Source organism: Tachypleus tridentatus, chromosome 8 (assembly GCF_004210375.1).
Source record: "Tachypleus tridentatus isolate NWPU-2018 chromosome 8, ASM421037v1, whole genome shotgun sequence".
Lineage (NCBI taxonomy): Eukaryota > Metazoa > Arthropoda > Merostomata > Xiphosura > Limulidae > Tachypleus > Tachypleus tridentatus.
Genome location: NC_134832.1, coordinates 87,973,543 through 87,993,196, shown reverse-complemented (window position 1 = coordinate 87,993,196; position 19,654 = coordinate 87,973,543). Strand labels below are relative to the sequence as shown.

The 19,654-nt window shown below is 31.9% G+C and overlaps 1 protein-coding gene across 1 annotated transcript; it reads right to left on the bottom strand.

Annotated features, from left to right (window-relative positions):
• Positions 1-84: 84 nt before the first annotated feature.
• Positions 85-19,261, bottom strand: LOC143222873 (uncharacterized). The gene is made up of 7 exons (XM_076449995.1): positions 19,246-19,261; positions 18,477-18,591; positions 10,488-10,576; positions 8,427-8,529; positions 6,790-6,872; positions 6,376-6,521; positions 85-2,394 (listed from the first exon to the last, which is right to left on the bottom strand). Exons 2-7 carry the CDS (start codon positions 18,556-18,558, stop codon positions 2,295-2,297), a joined length of 603 nt encoding a protein of 200 aa, XP_076306110.1. The 5' UTR covers positions 18,559-18,591; positions 19,246-19,261; the 3' UTR covers positions 85-2,294.
• Positions 19,262-19,654: the final 393 nt, after the last annotated feature.

The window sequence follows — 19,654 nt, the reverse complement described above, 5'->3', positions numbered from 1 at the left end:
ACGAGTTTTTAACTACCACAACACAGAATTTAAGAAAAATTGTGAACATTTTACACAATACATAAATCACACGAAAGATGTCAATTGGTTGAAAATAAATATATATTTATTGAGTCAATCCAGAGATTTTAAAATTCTTACTTAAATTACAATTTGGTTTTATCACTCATAGCTTAAAATTTAAAAAAATATGAACAGCCATAAAGATGTCTAAAACAAGATAAATCTTTAAATCTCATTAAGTTTCTTAAAGAATGTTCTTTATAAGACAGATGATGATTAAATACAGATCTTGCCAATGATTGTATACACAGGTGTTAATGCTACCTGAAGACCAATAACAAACACTAATATACTGGTCTCTCAAAAAACATGAAGATAGTTGAAAACTATTGATGAGAAGCAGCCAAACCAAAAGCTCTTTACAGTTTGTTTTATAGACAAACAAAGTACTTGCAAGCTATCTGTATTAACCATCCCTAATTTTCATGTGATATACTAGATATAAAGCAGCTAGTCAACATCACTCACCAACAGCTCTTGGACTACTTTTTATCAGTAAATTACTGGATTGATCCATCACATTATAACACCCCCAAGGCTGAAAAGACAAGCATGTTCAGAGTTTAATCCTGCAAGTTGCAAGTTAAGCACCCAACCACCAGGCAAAAGCAGAAAGAAAAACATTTTGAAAGCCAACATACAACATCAGCAGTGAAGAATAATAAGTGTGTCAGTGTTCTACACAAAGATTACAGTGTTGTGATGCTGACAAGTACATGCTTTGGCCTATAACTTCCTTCCCTCAGAGAGAAAAGACCTCATGGAGATGGATTCATCTTCCAGCAAAACAGTGATCTCAAACGAACACTGATAGTAAATAGTACACTGGAACACTTACAGCTATGGTTTGATATGCCGAAAGCCCCAATATGAACATTCTTGAGGCTGTACTTTAAAACTAAAAAAGGTTAAAAGAAAATCAAACCACTTGAATTAATTGTATGGCATATGAAGAACATACTTTAAAGCAATGTGGAAACAAGGTGTACTGCTCAGGGATATAAGACTAGTGCACTTTTAGTACAAAATTTTAGTGATGCTTATAAGACCAAGAGAGCTATGGGTGAGGGAAGGTAAAATTATTTCAGAAGTACATAATTTCACTGTCCATACTATTTATTATTTCACAGATATAATTAGTTACCTATCAGCATCAACTAATGTCACAAAATTAATCAGTTAATCCTAAAATGTCATAGCTGAAAATCTCTATCACATTAAATGAAGAATAAAAAGAAAATGCCTTTAAAAAATAAACTGAAAGTAGTAAGAACAGTGTAATATAACCAGTTACCAAGCCTGACAATCACTTAGAAAATTCTACTGAATGCCCAGTTTTACTATCTCATATTTGTATTTAATACTTAACAACTGACCACAGGTACATGGAATATGTATATCACTTTATTTGGGTAAATATGAGAACAAGTAATGGCAGTGATTGAATTACTTTTATACAATAGACAAAAATAGTTAAGTTATTGAAAAACATGCATATTATCATCAACTAGTTCTTGAGAAAGATAAATATTTTCAGAACTTTAGCTGTAACTAAGTAATTATTTTATGTGAAAGAATAAAGTAAAATTTAAGTTAATTTAGCTTTTCTCACTAATTTTATACTGGTTGTAGTTTTTCAGAGCAATCTTTACATACAAAGCAAGAAATCATACAAGATCTACTAACATTAGTAGAACAGTGATACCAAAAAAAGTAAATTTTAGCTATTTAATAAACCATCTCAAAATTAATTAGTAATTATGATTTTTCAAATCAAAAGCCTTTATGCTAAAAAAGCATGGAAAACCATAGTAACTTTTATTCCAAAAATAAGCTAGTTCATGACATTACAGAATTGTTTATCTTTTTATAATCCAAATATTTATGCTGAAGAATCTGACTAGTGAAACTATCCTTAGCATATGTTATAAGATGGACCTCACTAACTTTAAGAGTCATATGAAATTCACAAAAAACAAACTGCAAAAAAATACAACAGAAAACTAACTATTCAAATACTGATAGTGACATTATTATTCTTCATTTTTTAAAATGTGAATTGCTCATATGTTAACTTTCAATACAAAATAATATGCTCTTTAACAATGCTCAAAGGAATCATGTAGATTTTTTATGAAACACGCATATAACTATATACAAACTGTAATATGCCACAATTACTGAGACACACCACTGTACGTTTTTTCACTTACAAGGTTATTATGTCAAGATTAACTTGAGGAGCTCTGACCATTCAGTATCGACCCTTGTTCAAACTGTGATTTGTTCTTCAGCAGGTAAGCAGCTAAATACTCAATAGGGTCAGGTGGCCTGTAAGTTGAACACAATAAATATTTAAGAGTACAACTCATTAACAATACATAATATAAATCATGGTTAGAAATAAATTATCTCCAGATTCATAATAAATACAAAAACCTATTTCAATTTTATATTAAATGTATTCACTTCCAGTTCAAGTCAAAATAACTATCACTATAACAATGGTAAGTAAATCAACCACTATTCTCTATAACACAACCATACTAATCTATTATGCAATTCAATTTCAGCATGTACTCTTTTTCAGATTAGTTATTCTCATGAAATGTAAAACACAGACATAAAACAAGACAGATGAAGAAAAAAAAGTGAATAAAATATTTCATGGCAATATGGATTTCATAATAATAGTCATATGGAATAGTCCACACTTATAAAAATAACCAGTATTTTACAGCAACAGACAAAACTGGCCACACTTAAGGGTGGACTACTAAACATTCTTGCTAAGTTAAGTTTGCACAAACTTACAACATCCTTTTAACATCTCAACGTACAATCTGAAGCCATGTCTTATGACAATGACATGTATAAAAGAACCATTTTTAACATAAGCAAACTAACATTTGCACTTTTTCTGATATGTTAGTTAGTTATAAAAATGTTTAAACAATAGCTCCTTTTTATCACAAATACAATCTCACATTTATTTATAGAAAGCACAAACAATAATAATGGTGTGCATATTATCTTGAAAAAAAAACAACAGAACACAACATCTCATTAGTGTTGTCTTGTCTTTGGAGTTAAACACAAAGCTACATAATAGGCTATCTGTGCTCTGCTCACCACAGATATAGAAACACGGTTTCTAGTGGTGTGAGCCTGCAGAAATACTACTGTGCCACTGGGGGGAGGACACATCTTATTAGAATATTAATACTGACAGATATACAGCTTTTAAGCCTTTAACTCAAACACATTAGAATCACTTGTACAAATGTTATAAATTTCCTATCCTTACAATGTATTACTAATGGGTACCTTTCTCTTCTCACAAAATTAGCTTTACCCATTTTGAGCTACTCACTGTATACAAAGTTTTTATAACATATCACAAGCCTTCTGCACCAACCTATTAGAATACAAAATTCCAACTCTCTCTCCACCAACAGGAGAGCATTACTATCATGTGATGCATGTGACTCCCTCTGTGCACCACTACTGAACCATCTATTCAAGGTTAACAGAAAACATGAGCACCGGAGATTGTGAGGAGGAGGGTGGGAAGTGTAATATGAGGGAAGCACCTATCAAAAATACATTCTCAGTATAGGAAAATTATGATGTCCAATATGGTACTTCCCTCTACTCATAATATGAGCTAGAATCACACATTGAAAAGGAGGAAATGGTGAAATGGAAGAATAGACCTATCTCTTCCCCTTTAGAACAGTGTAATGAGTGATCACAAAACCCAATTTTGGAAAGATACAGATTTATTTAATCGAGTAATGAGTAGATATCCCCTTCTATTTTACCCAGGGTGGTACAATCTGAAATGGACCCATTTATAAAGCAAGTATCACAAGGTTATTGACCATCCAATGATCTTGTGAAAGCAGAAATAGGTTTGGTGGTACAATGTGCAAGTGATGTCAATAGCACATCCAACTAACACCATCTGCAGGCCAAGAGGAGAAGGAAATATGTCTTAAGAAATATATGAAATAAAGAGTATGAGGCAATGGACTAAAACAGAAGAAAATAAGAGAATAGAGTACCACGTTAATGTCCCAATTCAGAAATATCTGACACTTAGATGCTGACACATCCAGAAAGAATGGAGAAAAAAAACACCTTGCAGTAACTAAACAAATGGAAAGTATGGGATAGGGCTGCCCAACAACCTGATATCAAAGAGACTGAAGGTGCCTTTTCAAAGAACCATGTAAGAAATTCAAAAGATACCAGAAACCATAGAAGCTGGATATCTCAATCCAGGGCTCAGGTGCCAAAAACATTCCATTTCCACTTATATACAACCACAGATGAAGGATGAAAAGAAGGAGTTAAATAATAAGCTGATAAGTATGACTGGCCCACTACCATTCAGAATGAGCAAAGAGAAGCCATTTGTCCATCTAAAAGTGAAAGCACGTTCCCAGAACATGAAAATGTAAAGCAAAGGTTCAGACCACACAACAGAAAACGTACAGTGCCAAAGCAAGCCCAAAGGGTAGAGTGAGAAATTGGTGCACCACCCCATGATGTACAAACCAAAAACAAGGATGAGACAGCTCCAAAATGAAAATATGCAGATAAGCAGTGGAGAAGCCCATCTTGTTCATCCAAAGACCTAGAGAAAAAGCTCACCAATGAGTAAGACAGGATTTCACGACGAGGCATGGGGTGTGAACATATCAACTGAGATCGGAAAAGTCAATAACCAGCTTCCAATTCCCTATCTTTTTGGAAGCTACAAACAGGCAGAAGTAAACCCTGTGAACTGCTTGGAAGAGGTTCAATATCCTGTTGTGTGAGGAGATCTTTCAGTATCTGAAATAGATGCTGGCATGACAGTGCATCTCAAGGTTGGCAAGAGAGGAAGGGTACACAAAGATTCAACAAATCCCTCAGACATAACTCAGTGAACTTGAACATTGGAGATGAAAAGGCTCTACTGATGAATGAAGGTCATCAGACAAGCTAACTGGACCTAAACCCACTAAACCAGAACTGTTGGCATATCATTACAAGCACTGAGAAATGACACTGCAGAAAGAAGGAACAGGCAAAAGCTGGGAAAGGACAGTCAAGAGACAGTGGAAGTGAGGAAAAATGACTTCATCAAAAAAAACCCTCAAAATTCCTGTGGAGGTTGTCAAGGTAAAATAAAGATGGGACTACTCAACAATGGCAAGATGAACAGGAGATTCAAGTCCTACTTCCCAAATAGGCAAAATTTAATCCAACAATTGTTGAACCAAGAGATAGAAAGTTTCCCTAATGATCAGAGAGGGTGGACTAATTCAAAGCCAATGGGTATTAAGCCATACAAATTCCATCACCTAATTGGGAGGCAAAATGCTCATTGTGAACCCAAATATCAGGGGCAGGGGAAAAGTAAACAAGGTTGAGTCATATGAAATAGGAGCAATAGACAAAACATCACCTACTTCAGAAATGAAATCTGGAAAGTCAATGAAAACATAACAGAATCCTTTAGGTAAAGGTTGGGAAGGCATGGTTAACTCAGAGTGGGTGGGAGAAACAAGCAATTAAAAAGTCTTAGTGGGTTGCCCACACCAGTGGCTTGAATTATAGTATGTGAGATGAACCTAAAATGGTAAAGTTTACTTCAGAATTGAGGTTTGATACCAAACAAACAAGTGAAATATTTTTGTGGCAAAAGATGATAAATCAAACACTTTTGAAAATATAGTGGAAAAATAGTTTTGAAATAAAGTAATTTAAATGAAATTAAACCATGTTAAGAAGTAATGAATAAAAAGAAAAAAAATCATTGTCAATATAATGAAATATTATGAATAATAACAATAAGACCATGTAGAATAACAGAGTTCAAAATCTGTCAAACTGAAAGAAAGAAGCAAAGGTAAGCCATATGTCATAAAACAACTGTGTCAAATCAAGAAGTGAAGATTGGGTTCCACAGTGTAGAAAGGTGTGTGGCATGCTCATTTGCATGTTACAATGCAGCTCTAAAACATATAAACACATGGATGTACCTGGGAACATAAGGTTAGTAGCAAGTGAATAGACAGCAGTTGTTGAGAAAAGTTATTATATGAATGAAGTTACCATGTTGTAAGCACTATTTATATCTGTTTCCAAGTCTCTAATTAAGACACATTAGAAACACCTGTACAAAACACTGTAATTTATATTTATTGTTATGGGAATAAACTGAGATAAACATGCACCAGGTTCAAGAAACTGAGTTGTGAAAATCTATATTTTTTTAAATGATAGTGATTTTTTTTAAAGAACACTGTTACTTCTTACCTTTCTTTGGCTAAAGCTGATAAACCTTGCAGCAAGATGGGTACAACAGTTATATCAAGATACTGTCTTGTTGGAAAGTTCTGAAGATCAACTCTGGGCTTCTTACTCTGACTTTCACCAACCTCTTTCTCAGCTGCCACAATTTTCTATTTGTAAATGGTTAACTTTTTACTTTTGATAACAAATTTCTTTAAACCAATCCTAAACTGCCATAATGTTTAGCTCTAGCAGTATAACTCACATTTCAATTTGTCTTTGAAATTAGCTTAATCATTTTACACTTTTGTTCATATTCAATCACAGATAGCATAGATACGCATGTATATGAAGGTTCTGGTATTATGAAAAACAGAATATTCACAACAGCATATTTCTATGATAGATTTGTTACAAAATGAAAAACAGTTAAATTACCTGGACATCTTCTGATGATACAGCACCAGCTGCCACATTTTCTGTCACTACATGGGCATCACTAGTTTTTTCAGTTTGTGAAACTTAAAACAAAACAAAAAGAATAGCAAGATTATATAATATGCTTATAATATGTATTCACTTTCTATAAAAAAACAATTCTTAATGCTACAATGTATGAGTCATTTTGCTGTACATATATCATAAGCATGATTCTACATTTAGCATTATAATTCTAAACCTGCTACATTGTTTACTGAACATTTCCAGGTAATGAAGATAAAACAACATATTGTAACAGGAAATTTACAACTTACTTCATATTAGAGATAAAAAAAAGGGAGGTAACTGGTAACATTACATATTTAGGTTACTAATACTAAGATAACAAAAAATGTAAATTCAAACAAGTTGAAACTAGTTAACATAGCTGTTGCTTGATACATTTGGAAATATTCCTACATATATGGTACGTAATGTTAGGCTACAGGATAGCAATTTATGAATATATTCTATCATCAGTTAACATAGTTGTACTTAAAGCAATGAAATTACAAATAATCATTTAAATACCAGGGATGGGGTGAATACAAGAGATTTGTAGTTAAAAACAAACACTTCATATTTTTATGAATAGAAAAACAAATACCATGAAAAATGTTACATGGGTGCTTTGTCATGTAAAATCCAATAACAACAAAAAATAACAAGATTTCAAAGCATTTATTTTATGAAACAAATGTTTCAAAAACAGAAACATAAAATGAACAAATAACATTTCAGTACTTTTATTTCTCAAAATTCAATAACAATATTGTATGTTGATTATTTAACTTCTTCTGAGTAGTCTTCAGTAAAGACTTAATCATTTTAATTTCTGAATTCCATCATGTTGATGCTAACAACTAAACTCTGACCTCTCCCTCAAGTACAACAGTTGCTTTTAATGATTTTCAAACATAGTTCATGATGGCTGATGCTTTTGGAAATTACTTTCAGCAATGGATCAGCTTTTTCATCCTATCCCTAATCAAAACCTATATTATTTGGGAAAAGCAAGGGTCATGTCCAAGAAGAGATTCACTTAAACTGTATGTTGGTTTAGATTCATCCATAAGTTCATTTTCTGAATCACTACAACTCATACTATGTTGTGTTTGTTGTTCAAATCCAAGCAAGCAGAAAGCTTTGATCATGCTAGATGCATTATCAGATGTTACATATGAAACTTGTTCTTATGTTAGAGATTTATTATTTTCCCATCTATGTTGCAATATTATCAAATATGTGATGCCCCTTGAAACACTAACATTCCAACATGACTGCTTACATTTTCCAGTCAAATATAAAGTGATTAATGACTCCAGGAAGTCTTAGTCTACTACTCCAGATATCTTAACATTGATGTTAGGTTCAAAAGGTATTAGAGAAATGTTCTTTTATTAGACTTCATCAAACCTGCTCTCAATCAACATTGTGGACAAATTCAAGCAACTGGGAAAAATATACTGAGAATTCATGGCTGCCATTAGATCTTAAAACCTTTGACTCCACCACTGAGAAGGGTTGCAGTGTACCAGCAGTAATATTGATGAGTTTGTAAGGGATGTGCTTCTGACAAGGGTGTACAAACTTACATTTAGTTGATTCTGTACAGTACACTGATATTCTAGGCTGATACACTTGGACAAAAGTACCAGAGCCAGATATAGACATTTGTAGTTCTGTCTCATAACTAGACTAGAAATACAAAATTATATCTGTTAAATAATGTAGTTTATAATAAAAATCATATAAAACAAAAAATTAACAAAGTGATTAATGCAGTTCAAACATTAGAAATTTTGCTTAATAATAGAATACAGATTATAATAATAAAAATATAATAGATAAATATCTCAGTTATATAATATATAGTCTATAAAATAATAAAAAATATATAATACTAAACAAAGGAAAATAATAAAAAATATAGTTTAACCCTTTCACGATAGGACATGGGTCAAAGGCCAAGTCACTGCATTTGTTGAATTGAATTCAAAATTTTATTACACTACTATTTTATGAATTTATGTCAATAAGTTTGGAACCAAATTGTAGATTATAACACAAACCTTAATACTATATATGAGTTAATTTCTTAAAGGTAAATATTAAAAGAACACATTTAAATATAGATTTTAGTGAGTCATGTGGTATGTTGAATTCAGTGCTGTTTAAAATTAGAAGATTGTGATGTTAAATTACTAAGTCTATAGCTTTGTACAAATTAGGAACTCAAATTTCTAATATTAGCAAGCTAGAATATAAAATAAGAACCTCATCTTTTTCTTTTACTGAAATATGACTTATGTACTGAATGAAATACAGTGGGCCTGTTCATCTCTTTCCATTTCAGAAATGGTCCCTCATATACACTTACTTGAATATATACATCATGAGAATAACCAATCAACAGTTTATAATGTCCTCCTAGTGGCTCTCTCAGCCATTCTGTGCAAAGTCTACTATGTTTTATCGAACCAACATTTTAAGAAGCTAAGTTGTGTCTTTAGTCTGCTCAAAGATCTCATACTTTTTTAAACCTAAATACATTTTAGTTGCTAAGCTTACTAAATTATAGTGGAATCCTATGGTATCAGTAGAATTACTTATGATTTTTTGGTTATTTAACTGTATGTGTGTGTATATATATATATATATTACTTAAAACAAATTGTTTGATATCCTTCACATGTAAAATTTTAAAAGGCTGAGCAACTTGAGTTCATAGGTTGTAGTGAGAAGAGATAACTGTTTGCTTTACTTCTTGATTTATTGTTCTATATTTTAAGAAAATTAACTTCAATAACGTATTTCTAAATAGTAGTTATTTGTATACATATATAATGTATAATGACTGAAATGTGACTGTATATTACAAAATACTAGTCCATTAAAATGCAACCAAGACAGAGAAAATTAAAGGTCAGTTTTATGTTACTGGATACATAACAAGTTCATGTGCACTGCATCAATGCAGGTTATTCAGTTAGACATGAATGGGAGGTCAATATAATAAAAACAATAGTAAATATATAGCATTATGAGACTTGAGCTACTTAGACTAAACATTTGTATTTTCATATTATAATATGTAGCCATTCTAGCATTAAAAAAAGCACAATTTATATTTATTTCCTAATTCTTTATAATGGTTATAATGTTGTTCAAGTGATAGACTCCACACAGAGTATAGAAATTAACATAAAATATACAGTGTTACTGAAAACAAACATTTGAAATGAATTTAGGAGGTTTTAAGAGATTACAAAAATTATATTTGAGATTTCTGGGACAAAGAATAGTTTCTAATCATAACATGAAATCACTTTGCACTCAGACTAGAAATGAAACAGACTCAATATTTTCACAAATAAATCTTTAGTAAAAAATATTTCACTAAAAATAAGGTTTTATTGTATACAAAATACTTGTAATCTTTATTAAAAGTGTACCAAAATTTGTAGAGATACGCAAGCCGTATCAAAAATTATAAGGCAAATGCTTAATGTGTGCAAATGTGTAGACAAACACATGTATGTTACACCAAGCTCATCATGAAAGGGTTAACATAGTATAAATTTAGTTTACATATATTACATTGTATAATTTACATTTAATATTGTTCATATTAATAAAAATAATAAAACACTTACCTTCAGACATGCCAGCAGTGTGTAAGTTTTTTCCTGAAGTAGAAACAGACTATTCACAGCATTTACACTTTGCTTTGATGTGACCAGATCTAGCATTAGGAAGTATGAAGTGTTAATGTACCACGGAAGACAGTTTAGTAACCATCTCATATTCTCTAAAGTAACATGACTGGAGCAATAACTATTTAATATAACATTTGAAGTGGTTAGAGAGTACTGACCTGATTTAACTCTCTTACCATGAGCATCCTTTACTGCACATATCACGTTTTTAGTAAGTTGGATTCAAAAGTTAATTGAAGCACTTTTTGTTTATGTTATACTAATTACTATAGCATAAAACTGTAGCTAACAATCCATATTTTAATTGTACATAAGTTTAAATTCATAATTTTGTGAGGTAGAATTTTTTTTTTTAAATCCTGAATTTATTCTGGTGTGAGAAATGTTACTTTTTTCTCTAAACATCTATTCTTCTGTAATTTATTTACCACTTCTCCAAGAACTACGACATTTAATGTAAATTACTCATTATATTTTCATTGTCAGACAAAGAATAGTTTTCACAGACTTCAATTTTCTTTGGTTACAAAGTAACTGCACAGAAAATCAGACTTCAGTGCTACACATATCTGTCATATCCTCTCTTTCAGGATTTGTCAATAATTCTCTCTGATGTTCAATACTATATTATTCATAACCAATAGAAAGCCAAGGTTTTCATCTATCAAATGGTATATCATACTGTAAAGAGACAGAGAAATTAATGTGCTGTGAATATAATAATGAGAGTCTAGAAATCTGATGCATATAAAAGTTGACATTTAATCATACAATATTAAGCATTCACTACACCATTCAGCTAATACAAATATTATGTCACTGAATTTGAATACAAATACATTAAGACCTGGAGCTAGTGAAAGATAGACCTTGGAAAACAATGTATTAGGTGTAAATAATTAACATGAGTACCACAACATCCTCAACCATCCAACTCCATAAAGATAAGTCACAAATAGTATAAAGAAAAATGGCAATAGAAAGGTACTTCCAAATCCACATAGACAAAATGTAAATCCAATGGCAAAATCCTAGAATTATGAAAAGGGAGTCATTCAACCAGACTTTGCTAGATGTATACTCAATCCCAACCACACAAACAAGACTCCATGCCTCATCCTGAGTATTACAAAGCAGAAGACCTCAAGTAAGATCAATATTGATAAACAGTGTACAGTGCTGTAAGTAACCAGAATTATAATGAGGAAGAAAACAAATGGTATCCACTGAACAAACTTCTAGATCAACTGTAGGGAACAGAAAGTATAACAAACCAAACAAGGTTTACTGGACTGTTTCTTAACTTCAACTCAAGTGCAAGAACAGGAAGTCATCCTGTATCTGGTGTTACAACTAGGACTTTTAACTATTTTAACACAACTCTAAGAGCAGCGAAAAAACATTGTATACTCAGCATTAATGAGAATGATGTGGAATACATGATCAATCATAAACAGATTATTTTAAGTACCACAACTGGTATTACTAGGCAGATGAACCCCCCAAAATCAACTGTAGAAGCAGAGAAATTAAACATGTTTCAACCACAATTACAAATAAAGAGGCACCTATCAGTCTCAACCATGGAAACAGGGTGATATTTACCTCAACCAAATATTATTAGAAGGGTCCAGCTCCCACCAAAATCAGCACACATGGAATTAAACCTCAAGGAAGTAGAAGGGTTCCCAGTTTTGCTTGCTTCTCAATGTAGTGAAGTAATATGTAATGTTATGATGTGTGTTCTGCATTCATAAGGAAACCTCTGTGGTCTACCACTCCAGCACCTAGAAACTAGGAACTGGCAAGAACTCCTGTAATTCCTGGAAATCTCCTGGGTATCAAGATATGTAGCAGGAGCATGAGAAATAGGAAGATAATCAAGAGCTGTGGGGAGAGAGTTGTGATAAAAAATTAATAAGGGAAGATATGGAAGTATGCAATATGATCACATCAACTCACGACTACAGATAATCAGGACAACCTCCAAAAATGGTGTAAGAAAAAAAAGGATGACATCTTTAAATCTTTGGAGAAAGGCTGGGAGATGAAACCCCACACACTGCATATCTCTCCAAACAATTTCCAAAATCAAAGTAGTCAAGTGAGTAAGTAAAAAGACAATGAAGAAAGTCTTGCCAAAGTTAACCACAAAAGGGATCTGAGGTCCTTTTAAAAATTATTGGAAGAATGATAAAAGGTGCAAAAAGGAAAGATAATGTAAAATGTTAGTAAGAAAAATCTCCAACAATTGCAATAAAAAACAACACTGTGTCTGAACCTCAACGTGACAAACCTGTATACTTAATAGAAGGAAAAAGAAGTTTGAACCTCATCCAAAGGTGCAGAATGTGACCATATGGCAATAGAAAAGTAAGAAAAAGGTTGTCCAAATCATTCTCAACTTGCACATTTTCATCAGCCTGAAGAGGCACTGCTGTTGTGAAGAAAGCAGCCCAGGCTACATATAAGAACTCCCAACAAACCTAGCACAGATAACCCTCGTGTAGGTATGCATAAAATTAAAAAAACAACAAAAACAAAACCCATCAAACCAAAATTGCATCACATCACCAGGCAATATCAATCCCAAAGCCTGGCTAGCAGTAGTTTGTGTGTCTCCAGTAATTTCATTACCCTTGGTGGTAATCACAGTAAACCACAAATTCACAATAAATTTGTGTGAAAATGGTAATTAAAGTTAGTAACACACCAAGATGGAAAAATTTTCAAAGCAAATTGATTCAAAGAAAGAACAAGTATAAATAAAGATTGAAATATTGGCAAAGAAATTACTGAAAACTGAAAAAAAGCAAGAAAATATATTTTCAATGAGTTAGGAGGTATACACCATAAAAGATTTTATAAGTACTATTCATCTTTTCAGGAAATCATAGAATTTTCTCTTAAACTACTGTTAAGGTATTGGCTTCCATTACAATTGACAACTCATTTTACAAGTTAAGCACCCTATCAGAAAGAAATCAATTCTCTTAGCTGGACACTTAAACCTACTTTATAAATCATAAATGTATTTCACCTCATTTTATTATTGCTTTTTATTGCCTAAATAATACTGTAAACTTCAATAAGGTTGCTATATACCTTCTTTTCTTACAAGAGTTGCAGTCAAGAGTCCTGTCTATCCTGATAACTCTCTCCCTCCTCAAAGTCATCTTAATAGCCCTCCTCTGAACCTTTTACAAGTCAATATCCATCATACAGTGCAAGCCATTTGAATCGCAATGCTCTGGCTGATTTATATAAACCTAATGTCATCATTTATATTTGAGCACTATTATTTCTTAATATATTTTTAAATAAATTTTCTTCTAAAATTTCATGTGCTTATAGTCACATTCTTAAGTGGGTTCCTATCTATATTAAATGTGCAATCAATCTTAAATTATCATTATTCAAATTTAAAACCTTACTTACAATATTTAAAAAGTAATTTGCCACATATCAGTACAACATATCAACTGATCTACATCATTCAATACACTTTACTACAACCAGGAATACAGAAGAAATTTTAATAATTATTCCTCAAGCAAATATCATTAATAAAAGAAAGAAAATGCAATAGCCCAAGCACTTACCTGTGACTCACTCCACTATTATCAATAAGCCAGTTTCATTGGACTTTATTATTAATAATAACCTTTTGTTGTCTACTATCTAATCATCCCACAATCCTATTAGCTTATTTTTCTCCAATCCATACCAATGTGATCTTCTCAGCTAATCTTTTGCATGAAACCTTATCAAAAGATTTTGAAAATCTAACTACATCAAGTCCACACCTTTTCAATATATAGATAGCAAGTACATTCTCAAAGAGAGATAATAAATTAGTAATGTAGTTTTTTTTTACATATGCTAATTACATACGAAGAAGTAAGCACCTCAATAATAGCCTTGCCTTACATAAAAAAAAATATATATATATTTCTCTAAAAAACAATCAGCTGTATCACTGGAAGATATGGGAGAAGCTGTTGACTTATCCATGTTTGTCAAAGGATGTTAGAAAACCCTTAAACATGTAGCTGTAGCAACACTGAATGGGACAGAGAAATCAGTCTGTACTCTCACTGTGGCAATGGAACAGCATGCAGCAGCTTAACTATTTCGTAAGCCAGGTCATCTCTTTCCTTTCTTCTGGATAAGAAATGTTAATGATAGTTTTTAACTGCTGTAATTCTTTCATCTCTAGCTGCTTAAAACAAAATCAAAATATGAGGGGTGAGAAGAGCAGTTAACACAACACGACTCTCACACTCATAACTACTGTGCTCTTTGCCACTACAATGAGTACATTTTAAAGAACTATGGGAATGTGTACCCAAGTGTCCAAATTGCTGGCACTGAAAACAATATAGATGATTCAGAAAATATAGCATCATTTTAAAATTTAAATATAACTGCATGTGGGTGTATGTACATGTAGGTTGGATGGAGGTGTTAATATGATGCTACAAGTGTGGTACAATGTTTTTGATTGGATGGAAGGGTATGTGTATGTATGAATACTAAAAATCATGTATATATATTTTTTTCTTCAAAGTAATCATGGTTTCAGCACAAAATATGTAGCCTGTTTTCACCTTATTCACACTCTGTGTCATTACAAATACTGTTACCAAAGATCTAGCAACATATGCAATTCAAAACTCATTACTTTGTGCTAAAGATCTTGGACAACAATTGGTAAATAAATACATTCAGGAGAGATTAATGGCACCTGTGCAGAATGACAAGCCTAAAGTTTCAATCCATGCTTCACTTCAGAGAAATAATTCTCCCACTTTTGCAATAATGTATGCTACTGGTAAAGATAATAAAGAAAAAGATAAAACACTCTTCTGAAGCCAAATATTGTACTTCATTATCATTCATCTTGCTTCATCACTGATGGACAAGCACTGGTGACTATTATAGGAAAGCCTCCAATTGCAATGACCTTCCGGAACCAGGCAGACTTTTTTAGAGTAATACTGCAAGCTGGCTCTAATTATCAGTGTGTATACAATGCCTTTGACAAATACAAAGAAGAGACCATCACAGCCACTACCAGGATGCAATGCACTAAAGCAGATCAACCAATCAAATGACTTGATGAAGGCCATAACGTGCCTATACCAAAAACTGGACAAATTTAATGTCTTTCTCAGATAATATAACAACCCTTGAACAATTCTTGTCTGAAAAACTGCTTTTTCTAGTAACTAAGAATAAAGAGATTGTTGCTGCTCAAAGTAATTCAAAGAACTTACAGTCAGCTCATCAAAGAGAACAATTGATGTATCTCTTCCGAGATCCACACACAAAGAAGATGACACAAGACTGGTACTATATGTTGTCAAGAGTCTATTTAATACTGCTGTTGTGTCATCTAGGGACACTGATGTTCTTCTGTTTCTAATATCTTACTTTCCACATGCACAACATGGACATCTGTGGGTGATGTCTGGCCATCAAAGTAAAGGCAATATATACCCACTGAGAGTTTTCAATAACATACCAAACAATTCAGCAAAAGTTTTTTTTACCATTACATCACATCATACTAACATCAAGGAAAGTTTTCAAAGAACATCACAAATTGCTGAAGTATGTAGCTGTTGTGAGCTCACAGAGAAGATCATAAAATATGCCGAGTAGTTTACTTGAATAATATACAAGGTACACTAAATAGACTCAGTTGATGTAGCAAGGCATATATTGTTCTAAAAGACTGTTAAACCTGAAGCCATGTCAGCAACAAGAAATGCACTACACTTCCATCTGATGCAAGTGTGTTATCAATCCATGATATGGAGAAGTGTGCTACCTGTGCAATACCAGTGTTCCCTGCACTGTTGGACATGGGGTGAAAAGAATTATTCAGGACCACAACCTCATTCCCATCACAAACAGCTGTCTGGAAATGAGTTCTTGTTCATTCCAAAAGTAGTACAAGAGTTCTCATTGCAAATTTCACAAAGTAAGGTTATGATGTACATCAATATGTCCTTGTAAGCAGCAATATGATGAGTAAAATCCTTGTATGAATACAGTGTAGTTGTTTCAGGCAAGCAATCTGGTATTCTAAGAGGCTGTTTGTACTCACAAGAAGCCCTTTTGGGAAGTTTGTGTAATGACATCTCTAGAAGTGCAATTAGTCAAAATCAAAGTGACGTGTATTATAACAAACAATGCATAAAACAGAAGTTTTTATACTGTTGAAAACTGACTTACTGATAGATATTGAAATATGGAATAGTATTGTCACTGTAATCATATAAGCCATTCTTTCTGTGATCATAATCTGTCAACATTATATGTGCATGATTTATAACACCACTGATATAAAAGTGACTTTGTAATTTCCTCTTTTAACTTTATATCTTGAGAAGGCAATAGCATTACTGGAAATCATCACTGTTCACTTTGTTAAAAAGTAATGCTCAAATATTTTGTTTTTATTTTGAAAACTATGAACAAGGGTATCACTTCATATCTAGATTAATAGAATAATATATGTAGCTTACAGACTATGTCAAGTTATTAAATGTAGCACTTGAACATAAAAATTCAGCCTTTGGACCATAAATTAAACATATATTTATATATACTTTCTAAGTAACTTCAACAGTTGCATATATATATATATATATATATATATATAGAGAGAGAGAGAGAGAGAAAGAGAGAGAAATTTTTAGTGGTGTAAAGCATGACAATGTGTCTAAAATTGGCAATTTTGTCTTTCTTCAGTTACAGGGTCCAGAACTTAAATTTCAACTTAGGAACTCTCATTTTTGGACACAACATACATTAAACAAAAAGAGACAGGTTACCAACTTTTACTCCAAATTGCTTCTAACAGTCACACTTCTCAAAAATACATCCTCTCTATTATTTCAAAATTGTATGCATCACTGGTAGCATTATTTTAATTAGCTCAGTCTTTACCAGCACAGTTACCACAATATCCCATGATTAAGAACAATAAGATATTAGCATGCTTGTTACAAACAAAAACCTTTAAAATAAAAATTATCATCTTAGACAATTAACTGTTTATTAATTTTTTATCATCATAATTAACACCCACATACCTTAACCTAGTAGTAACATTTTGTAGGTATCTCAGTAAAACACAAATACACAGTACCAGAAGTTAGAAATGAAATAATAATGGGAGTGTCTATTTTCACCACAGATGTGGTATATGAGAAGTTGTTTTAAGCTGCAGTTTTTTTTATCTATTCACACAACTTTCTTAGATACTCCTCACAACACATTTAATTGCAGGCCCTTTTTGAATGGCAACATAGTTTAGTGGTTCTTCCAAAAATTCACATTTGTATTCATGGAATGATAGAACATGTAGAGTCACTGCTTCAATGCTTACAATGAATTTACTATCTATGTTTGCATAAACTTGATCTGTAAAACAAAGCAACATTTTTGTGCCACTCAATATAAATATGCTAACCTCCAAATATGTTTTTTTTGCTACCAGGAATAAACAAGTAATCAAAGATGTTCATCTTAATCCACCTGGTTACATGTAAGGCTTACAGCAGCTTGCTCAAACTATCTGATGATGAAAGGCAGAGGACTTTAGAAAGACCATTCTCTATACTTATGCAACTTAAGCCACCAATATATTTCTACAAGTGTTACTCTTAATAAGTAATAATTGCTCATTTCACAGTCAACTCAGTACAAGCAGTCTGTTTAAAATATCTATCGAAGAAAAATGGATGAGTTTAACATTCAGAAAAACTGAACTAATACATACAAAAAGAGCATGTTTCCCTGCAGAAGCTACAGTTAGGATTATGGGTAAACACTTGAAATGATTTTATTCATTAAAAAAAATTGTTACTGTATATAAAATTAATTGAAGAGGTATTAAACATGGTCACTTACACTTTATTTTACTATTTTTACTATTTCCGGAAATATTTCTTCCTGGCCTTATCCTATGGATTTCAGTGACAACATATGTCATTTTACTGCAGTGTAAAGTCACACAAACTACAACCTATAAATCACATTACATCAGCACAAGAAATTATGACAAAGTTATATGCACTAATTGAAATTGGAGACACCAGTTTGAAATTTTATTTTCATGGCAAACTTTTTCCATTTTGAATAAATATGCCATTTAATATTCTTAAAATCTTTAACAGTGACGATAAAAAATGTTTGGATAATAAGTTGAACTTGAACCCAAAGACTGTATTGTAAACAGTATATTCATTATAACTTATATCATTATAATTTATATGCATAGTGTCAATGACAGTATCAAGCTCATGTTACTCAAATTATTGATACAGTGATATGATTTTTTTTCCATGTTTTGTATTACAGAGATATTAAATTTAAACAAATTAACTTCTGTGACAGTATTGCAATATTAATTAGTGTTACAAATTCTGATTCCATGTTTCTCATTATTTCAAGAAGTGCAATTTCGTCGTATTAAAAATAGTTAAACGTAAAGTTTTTAAGTTAAACCAAATAAGTTAAATATTTATATCAAAACAAGTAATCAATACCTAACTACAAATAATATATATAAATAGAGTTTAAAATAAGGTAAGCAATCATAGATATAAAGACATTTTAATATAAATTATAATTTATAAGCTATTACTTAGGCTTGAATACCATAATACATTAAACTCACATTCCGCCATTTTAATAGATTTCTGTTTTTGCGTACTGTTTTCAAGTTGTATAGGACAGTGTTGTCGACAAAAAATTCGATGGTCGTTTATGAAAAGTGGTTCTTTGGGGCTAGGATTTTTTAAAGGTCCAATTTAATGTCGCTAGTGTTCTGGGAAAAAATTCTTTGAGTACGTACCAAACGAAAACATAGTTTAATTTCTAAATTGCAGAAGACAGACAGAGCTTTTCAAACATATATAACATGTTATGTTTGCGTTTCATTTCCCAACAAACCAAGGAAATAAACAATGATGGAGTTTGAAAAATATCGATATCGCAGTAGAAAACTTCAATTTCAAAAAAACTAATACAAACAGAAGAATTGTAAATATAACTAAAGCCTTTATCGTGATTAATTAATATACATT

Excerpts from the sequence above, each read along its gene's own strand:
- LOC143222873 (XM_076449995.1), bottom strand. The coding sequence starts at position 18,558 with ATGACATATGTTGTCACTGAAATCCATAGGATAAGGCCAGGAAGAAAT. Across the intron at positions 10,577-18,476 it reads TAAAAATAGTAAAATAAAGT|ATCTGGTCACATCAAAGCAA; the intron begins GTAAGTGACCAT and ends TCCTAATGCTAG. Across the intron at positions 2,395-6,375 it reads TCAGCTTTAGCCAAAGAAAG|GCCACCTGACCCTATTGAGT; the intron begins GTAAGAAGTAAC and ends TTCAACTTACAG.